General features: G+C 35.1%; 1 protein-coding gene across 2 annotated transcripts; it reads left to right on the top strand.

Annotated features, from left to right (window-relative positions):
• The first annotated feature begins 2,510 nt into the window (after nucleotides 1-2,510).
• On the top strand, nucleotides 2,511-7,167 carry LOC147489623 (E3 ubiquitin-protein ligase AIRP2-like). 2 transcript variants are annotated; one of them, XM_086571535.1, is made up of 6 exons: nucleotides 2,549-2,867; nucleotides 3,261-3,411; nucleotides 3,561-3,627; nucleotides 3,793-4,027; nucleotides 6,672-6,720; nucleotides 6,798-7,167. In XM_086571535.1, the coding sequence occupies exons 1-6, from the start codon at nucleotides 2,800-2,802 to the stop codon at nucleotides 6,828-6,830; spliced, it is 603 nt and encodes a 200-aa protein (XP_086427661.1). In that variant the 5' UTR covers nucleotides 2,549-2,799; the 3' UTR covers nucleotides 6,831-7,167. The 2 variants fall into 2 exon arrangements, with proteins under 2 accessions (XP_086427660.1, XP_086427661.1); XM_086571534.1 differs by lacking the exon at nucleotides 6,672-6,720 and having other exon boundaries at nucleotides 2,511-2,867.
• Nucleotides 7,168-8,792: the final 1,625 nt, after the last annotated feature.

The following is an 8,792-nucleotide window of genomic DNA, read 5'->3' as shown; positions in this document are numbered from 1 at the left end:
AATTGATTTGAAGAAAATTGATGGATCTCAAAACTGTTTTTGGATCAATTAGCACCGTGAGGTGTATTTGGCTCCGATACCATAACAAAATGATTTGTAAAAATGATTTTCATTACACTTACTACTTACAGAAATATTCCTATTTATACTACTATCTACAAAGCAAGTAGTTACAATTAATTACAGAGTTGTTATGTTGTTACAAATCAGTTACATTTGGTTACAGAATGTTGTTAGATGATTGCTGAGCTGTCCCTCTGGTCTTCAGATGACTGGTCTTCAGACCCCTTATTATATAAAACATCAAGGCACCCGTAAGGTTTTAGGTACCCCCAACACCGACCAAACCAATCCAACAACTACATTTTTTTTTACAAACTATATAATGTGGTCCGTGGGATTACCCCAGAATCCCACTATACGCCTAACATATCAATCAAATGAACTCGAAAGATGCCCTAGAAAATTCTAAGACCTGCCTAAAAAGATCATGTTGTGTATATTTTCAAATGCTACTGGCAATAAAGAGCTAGATTTAATTAGATTACCTTCTATTATTTTAGAATGAATTTTAGCTTGCTTAGGAAAGGTTCACTTGGTTTCCTAGTTTGAATAGGAGTGTTTGGTACGGTTGGCATTCCTCTAAACACTTTTGCATCTCAACCTGATACCAGGAGCCCATGACAGTAATGTAGTAGCTATTTACTAATTAGGATTAGTCTATACTTTAGAAATAGGTTGTTTTTAGAAGGTTTCCTCAATTCAAATTAGTAATCGAGTAGTTGATTTATATAAGCAGAACGTAGTCTATAAACGATTCAATCATTCAATATCAATAAACTTTACAGAGTTTTCTCATACCTTTTTAAGTTTAATTCGCTTCCTATGTTTTCCAAATAAGAATTTCAAACGTATTAGTATTGGTTGTTCTTTGCTGCAAATCTGCAATGTGAAGGAAGCTGGATAAAAAGCTTATCAAACGAGGAAAAAGGAGGATGGGCAGACTGCAGATCGACCAAGAAGAAAATGAGGAGGAGATGCGTGCACAGAGTTTTAACTATCACATTCCTTGTGACCTTTTACACGAGATATTTAGCAGACTCCCTATCAGGTCCATTTGTAGATTTAAGTGTCTGGGTTTTGGTTTTTTAAGATCGTCCCCCGTTACATTCAATATATGACTTGTTTTAGTTAATAAATATTTTAGGTACTCGTACGCCTAATAAAAATAAAAAAAATTAGAAAATTAAATGTGTTTAAAATTATTTTATTTATTTATTTTAAAATTAGATAGAGATGTATTTTTATGGGTGTATCCAAAATCACTTTTTCTATTTACTTTATTTCTTTTTATCTTTTTGGATTAACACTAAGGTGTCGTGAACTCATTTAAGGCCCATCACATCTCAGATTCTTACAAACACAAACAAAACAAGAGCTCTGTGAACAAAATACATTTTCCCTCTTTCACTGTCATTTTGAAAAAAAACAGTGGCGTTCAAAGAAACCAATGCCCTCACAAGGAAGAAATTTAAAGATGTGAAAATAAGAAATTAAGCTCGCCAACCTGTCATACAAATGATCGATGGACGCGTGAACAAAGCATTTAAATTTTGGACTAGAGGATCGACATATAGCGGTTAAATCTTCGAAACAAAGATCAATCATCGTCAAATTGATCTTTATATTCTTCGTTAAGTGCACACGTAGCGTTGTATGTAATTATGAATTATGTCTGTTCGTATTATTCAAAACTCTCTCTTTCTCTCTATTTGAGAAAACCATAATGTTTCCTGTCATTAATTGCACATACGTATCGATCACGTTAATTGGTCTTCAGAATTTAGAATTGAAGTTGATATTTACAAATTAAAGACAGCAATTAGAGGAAACTATATCATTTGTGGCTTGTGAGGTGACAATGTGACATGCAACTTGATTAGAAGTGCACCTGCTAACATGCCTTGGTGTACTCTGGCTGACGAAGCTAGATAAAGTTAGAATCGGCTGTGGCATAACTTAGCTTATCCATGCATGAGTACAATACAATAGTCGCGCCGTGGCCTACAAATTAGAAGATATAATTAAACTAAACGATGGAGATTGTGGTATTTAACTAGTCAACATTAGCTGCATGTAAATGAAAACATCTTACTACAATAGATATATAATTAAAAAAAAAAATACAAAATAAAGCAAAGATCGAAGAAATTGATCCAATGAAAGTACATTAACTCAAGATGGGAAACATATGCAATGAAGGTTTTATAGCAAGAAATTGATAAATAGATTTCCACATAATATAAAGGTGGGACCCGGAATAATTGTTTTTAGGGTGAAGAAAGTATTTGTCTGCTTATTAACAACAGAAAAACCCCGCGAAATCATAGCCAAAATTTCAGGACACTGTACTCAAGACTCGTGAAATCCAGTATAAACAAGGGTATCTAAGTCTATTCACACACCTTAATTTTATAATTAATAAGCAGAATACGTGTGCGTAAAGCAACAGTGTATTAAAAACGAGCTTTAATTAATTAATTAAGTTGGCAAAGATAGTAATATATATTATTATTATAATAAGGTTACAGTAAAACCCCTCACCTTCACAAACACTCTCTCACCAATATCAAAAAAAGAGTACTATCATCAAAGGGCTTCTCCATTTGTCTTGTATATAACTTATAGTTTGTTAAAAATTTATTCTTTTTGTGTGTCAAGGTAGAAAATTTATAGTTGTTTTCAAGTGTTGGATGGGATATTGTTTGAGAAAGAAAGAGTTTTGTTGTTGTTGTTGTCATGATGAGAAAGTCATTCAAGGATTCACTCAAGGCTCTGGAAGCAGATATTCAACACGCCAACACTCTGTAATATCTCTTTCTATTTTTTCTTTTTTTTTACAACTTTATTTTAAGTCAGTGTTTATAATTAGTTTTATTGCTTAAATGAAAGAGATTTTGTGGAAATATGTGTTTGGGTGTGTAAAGAATTGTTTTTTTTTCTAGAATTTATTGATTTAATGCTATTTGCTCTACCTATCTTTTGTGCTCCATAGCTTGAACTTGTTAATCTATTGTGTGAATAAGTAGGTACTAGCTAGTATAGTGAAGTGTGGTGCTTGTGGTTTCTGTCTCTAGTTGGTTGAGTCACATTCTTCTGGTGATCCAAGCACCCCTTTCTTTTCAGAGATGGGATTGCTCCTTTATGTGGTTTCATCTGTTGTTGTTTTTAATGGCTATGTCTTATGTTTGTGGTTTCAGGGCATCACTTTATCCAAGGGAATATGATGGTGGATGTATTCAAATGCGACTATCTTATAGTCCAGTTGCACATGTGTTTCTTTTCCTTGTTCAATGGACTGACTGTAACCTTGCCGGTGCACTTGGATTGCTTAGAATTCTTATTTATAAGGTAAGTTTCCATAGACATTAATTATGTTGGTTTTAGTTTTCAGGTCTGTGTAGTGATGGATACTAATTTTTTTTTCACCTAAAATGGAAGTTGTACCAAGTTTCGACTTTATACTTCATTGGGTGTGACAATATAGTAAGCTGTTGCAGGCTTACGTGGATGGTAAAACCACTATGTCTATTCATGAAAGGAAAGCTAGTATTCGAGAATTTTATGGTGAGTTAATATAAAAGGAGTAAACTTTGACATTCTTTGATGTAATATTGTTTTCTTGTGGGGGAACTTTTCTTCTAATCTGTTTCTTTATTCAGCAAATTCGGGTAGTGTGTAGTTTTCATATGGTGGTATACTACTAAGGGTTTAATGTTTTCCAACGGGCAGCTGTCATATTTCCTTCCTTATTGCAACTTGAAAGAGGAATCACTGATGTGGAGGATCGAAAACAAAAAGAGGTTTGCGCAACCAAATATAAAAAGAAGGATGAGCTAGAGAAGGGAAAGCTCTCTGAACTTGATATGGAGAGAGAAGAAGAATGTGGAATCTGTATGGAGATGAACAGTAAAGTTGTCTTGCCTAACTGCAGCCATGCTTTGTGCTTAAAGTGCTATCGAGATTGGTAGGCATTTTCTCATGGTCATTTAACATATATCTATTGTAGTTTGTTTTTACTATGCTCTTTCTTTAGTAAACATTTTACACTTTTCAGTTTTTACTTAATTATTAAGTTATTAGAATAACTAAATTATTATCCATGAGTTCTCCTGACCTTGCTGGTGGACTGTAAAGGGTTTCCCGTTAATCTCATAAAATGTAGTGAATTGAACCAGCAATTTATAGGATGAACAGTTAAATTTAGAAAAAAACTCTTCCTCAGTCTTGAGGTGTGCCTTTGATCCCAAGAAACATTTTCCATTGTGAGGCTATATGCTCCTGTGGTTAGAGTGGGGCTTAAGCCTTTTAAGTGTCAGTCATACTTCTGTAGGGCATAGCAGGACTCGTGATTTGTACGTTATGTTGCTCAACAATGTCAAAGTTGTGGAGAAAAATCTATACTTTAGATTCTTCTATGCTTCCGTATCTAATTTTATTTCTATGAAGTTTTCAATTGATTATTTCTTTTTCTTTCCTTTTTGGTGGGTGTGTGGGGTTTTTTTATTTTTTTTGGGGGGGGGGGGGAATATTAAGAAAGCTCATTTGTAGTAAGAGATGGCAATTGGGAGGTTTCTTTACCGTACTGTTCCTTGGGAACTGTATTCAATTTGAGCTCAGTAATCTTCAATTTTGATGTATGTTGCCTCTATAAATTTGTTAAACTCTAGCAAACCAATAAACAAATAATGTTCAAAACTTGAGGCCTTTTGTGGGTGTTTTTGTTCTGGACTTTTCATTAATTATGTCCAAAATTATATCTATTTTAACTTCGATTATTTTTGTGTCTTCCATAATATTGTATGGAATACGACAAGTTACTGGTTTGCTTGGATACTACTATACTAGTAACGTTGTAAATTCTGGCTTGGATACGATTATACAAAGTACGCTTCATGGGAACCCGAAAAAATAGGATTTGCGGGTTCGACATTGAATTTTAAAGAACTTAGAAAATAAAGTTTGATATCTTGTTTCATGTCATGGAGTGCAAATAATACACAATTACACATACAAATGGTTTTTAGTATGTCATTTTCTTACCAAGTACTTGTTGCTTGAGTAATATTTCAATTAGGAGGGGGGATATGCACAAGAAGAGGAATTGGTGTATTGCCCCCTTCACCATTTAAGGATCTTTTTGAGTGTAATGGGATTTTTTGGGTGCAATTGGATACACTATTCTGTTTTAGGTGTTGTTTTTTCCTTGCACGATTTTAGACATGAAGGGAATCATTTTCCTTTGTGTAATTAGTTGCGGAACCTGGATGGGATTCAATTCGAGTCATTTAGCTTTTTGTCTTTTGGGGCACTCTATTATTTGGAGAACAAGATTTGGTTGTTATTTTCTTCGTTCTTTCTTTCTATGTCTCTTTGGTGGCTGTCCTACTATGCACTTGATCTTCATTCTTATTAATACTTTTTGTAGCTTACTGGGAAAATAACTAATACAAAATAGTGATTTCCATCTTTTTTTTTTTTGGATACTTGTTCCTTCATTTTTTTAATTTTTTTTTAATTTTTAGTATTATTTTAAAATTGTGCAAGTCAATCAACTCTCGGGAGGGCAGGACCGCCTGAGCCTCACACTTTGTTCAGGTGTCATCTAAACGTATAAAAAAGTGTTGTCAATGTTTTCCAAAACCATTCGGACACTGATACCCTTATTATGGCTTTGATAACTTCACTATTTTATTTTTCAGAGTGTCTTTCTACTTTGGCAATACTGCTGGTTTACTTAATAGATTGGGCAGTTTACAAAGTTTTCTTGTTGTATACTTGATGCGGGCTAAAATTCAACCAATGACCCAATTGAGTTCGTGTCACACATTGTACTTCAATGTGTTCAACATTTCACAGACGTAGTAGTAGGGCAGGGAACGGGTCGGGTTCAGGTCTGATATGCTAATATCCGAATCCGATTTTTTTCATAATATCCGAACCCGAGCCCCAAACCCGATTGGGTAACACTAAAAATGTGAAAAATTACCCGAAACATGTATTCGAATCTGAATTATCCGTATCCGACCCAAGTTTAAATACGGTTATAGAAATGTATCCGAACCCGATCCGACATATTCGGGTTCGCGTCGGATCGGGTTCAATTCCCTGCCCTACGTAGTATTAGCTTTGGGGGCTAGAATTTCCCAGCTGGGGGAGTTTTTGGAAGGAGAATTAGGTCTGTTGTTCTGCTGGATTTGTCCATGTCACTTTGCCTGCTGTATGAAAAATATGTTTAGTTTAAGGGTTGTGGTCTTGTCGACCTGTAATTGAATTCTGGTCCAAGGGTTCTGGTCTTGCTGACCTGTAATGGAATTCTAGTCTTCTAATTCTGTGAACAGGGAGAACTTTGAGACTACGCTTCAAGCCATTTCAAAGTTGGTGCAGACTTGTGCTTCAAGCCAACCGTATTCTCATTTACATTACTATGCCTGGTGAAAAGGAGTCTTTTTTCCCCACTGTCAACCTTTAGGGCTTTATGCTACTTGCAAATTGCATTAGTTTTGTTCTGTTTTGTCCTTTGCTTTTTTCACAATTCTGGTTTATCAGTTGGGTTTAGAATCTTGTTCTTTGCCAAAAGTAAAACCAACGAGTTACTGTTTAAAATACAGGGGTGTCCTGGTTCCCAAATTCCGCTTTAGCTTTTACTGTTGCTGTTCGGTAAAACATTCTGAACTTTCCACATGCTAGCGATAATTGGAAATCAAACCTGACTAGTAATGTTCCTTATTGTTCAGGCGTGCACGGTCCCTGTCGTGCCCCTTCTGTAGAGATAGCCTCAAAAGAGTGAATTCTGGTGACCTGTGGATTTACACTGATAACAAGGAGGCTGTTGATGCATCCTTCATATGCAGAGAGAACTGGAAAAGGCTCCTTATTTACATAGATAAGTTGCCTCTTCTTCTTCCAGATTCTGTATTTGCTTCCTATGATACTCATATCAGGTGAGACATTTGTTTCTGGCATTCAAAACAATTTGTATATAAGTATCGATGTATATAAAGTATCTCCGCATAATATTGTATATTTTCTGGCACACGGTTGACAAGATATATCTGATGGATATATCTAAATCAGTAGTAGAATCTATCTCATACTTATTTGTCATATCCTTTTGAAGTTATGTACCGTAAATTTGTTTTCACCTATCTCAGTCATGATAAGTTAGATGACAGAACTCTAGCTTCACAAAATGAAAGCATCAGAGAAAGGAAGCGCACGAAAATGTGAAGAATACCTAACTGTTGGATATGGATATGGATATGTACTATATGGTTTGCTAGACTATTGATCTAAAAATATCAACTTTTAGGAGTTGAAAATGGTAGTGCAAATTGGGGGTAAAAGCTTTCCTGCTTGACCACAACTCTTGAGAACCAAACTGTATTTCAAGAATTCAGTCGTACATGGTATTCTTCTCCTAAATACCAGGTCCAATCTTTCGTAGTCCAAACATAAATATCCTTCATATTTATGTGAGTTACTGTGAACTTTAGTCTTCTTTTTATAACGTAGTTTGCAAAAAAAACAAAGGCCTTGTTTGGTTTTCAAGGTGGTGTATGCAGATTCTTGTATCTGGGTGCAAATTTTACAGTAGCTTTTGCCAAAAGATTTGGTAAATTTGGTAGAGCCTAGGAAATTAAAAGCAAGCTGGTAATACTTGAATACGGAGGCTGCTATATTGGTTGATGTGTTAAGATCGCTCTAGGAAAGATCAAGCTGCTTTATCGGAGAGCAGAGCATGAGCAGTGGAGTTAAGAATTGACAATTTTTAAAAAATTTATGATTCCTGTGCAAAAGAGATGTATGGGCTGTGACTTAATAGTGATTATGAGATCTTATCTTAGTTGGTGAAGTATTTGATATCCAGCCTCTTTGGTGTTTTAGGTGTCGGTGGTTCGTTATTTGTCGAATTTGTATAGAGAAAATATAGTGGAATGCTATTTTCAGGAGGAAAGCCTTTCCCTTTCATTTAGTCATGTCTCAAAAATACATTCTGAATGTAAAGTGGTGTCTGATGAAGGGGGTTCCATCCATTTATACAGGTAGATGTTCCTCGTACTTTCCCGGCACAAGGAAGGGGGTTCTAGTAGTTGAAAGTTTTTTATTCCCTCTATTTGAGTTTGTTGATAGTCTGGACGGGATTTACTACTCTTTGTATTTCTTTTCCTTGTTTGACGAAAAGAATTTGCTACATTGTAACTGTCTACATTGTTCCAACGAACAATAGAGCATGCTCGAGTGAGAGAACACCACTATATCCAGTGTTCTAAAAAACGCTAGGCGGTAGTCGGGCGGTGGGAGAGCGCCTAGTGCCTAGGCCTTCTAGCAAAGTGCCTAGGCGGGGCTGGCTAAGCGGTTTTTTCCTAATATATATAGTAATATACACATATACTACAAGAAATAAAGAAAATCATTTACCATAATTCAAAAAATAAACACAAACAAAAATACTTATTACAAAAATGTGTAATAGTTGAAGAATATTAACTTCATATAAAAACATACTCTTTGTTACAATTGACATAATTTACATTAATTTACATATTAGACTTATTTAAATTTTAAACTCATTTTTAAATCTTAAGCCTACGCCAGGAGCCTTTATTTTTCAACATTTAATTTTTAAATGAAAAAAAACTTGGTTGGACCGCCTAAGCGCCCTAGAGGCGCCTAAGAGGACGCCCTGGAGACCCACCTAGACCCCTATCGGATCGTATTTTACCCGATAA

Source organism: Coptis chinensis, chromosome 7 (assembly GCF_015680905.1).
Source record: "Coptis chinensis isolate HL-2020 chromosome 7, ASM1568090v1, whole genome shotgun sequence".
In the NCBI taxonomy this organism is placed as follows: domain Eukaryota; kingdom Viridiplantae; phylum Streptophyta; class Magnoliopsida; order Ranunculales; family Ranunculaceae; genus Coptis; species Coptis chinensis.
The sequence above is the reverse complement of the archived record's forward strand: the minus strand, read 5'-3'. Positions and strand labels throughout refer to the sequence as shown.

Bases quoted from the DNA above. Each gene is read 5' to 3' on its own strand.
- LOC147489623 (XM_086571534.1), top strand. From the start codon at position 2,800: ATGATGAGAAAGTCATTCAAGGATTCACTCAAGGCTCTGGAAGCAGAT. The intron at 3,628-3,792 runs GTGAGTTAATAT...TCCAACGGGCAG, and splicing joins TAGTATTCGAGAATTTTATG to CTGTCATATTTCCTTCCTTA. The intron at 4,028-6,797 runs GTAGGCATTTTC...CTTATTGTTCAG, and splicing joins TTAAAGTGCTATCGAGATTG to GCGTGCACGGTCCCTGTCGT.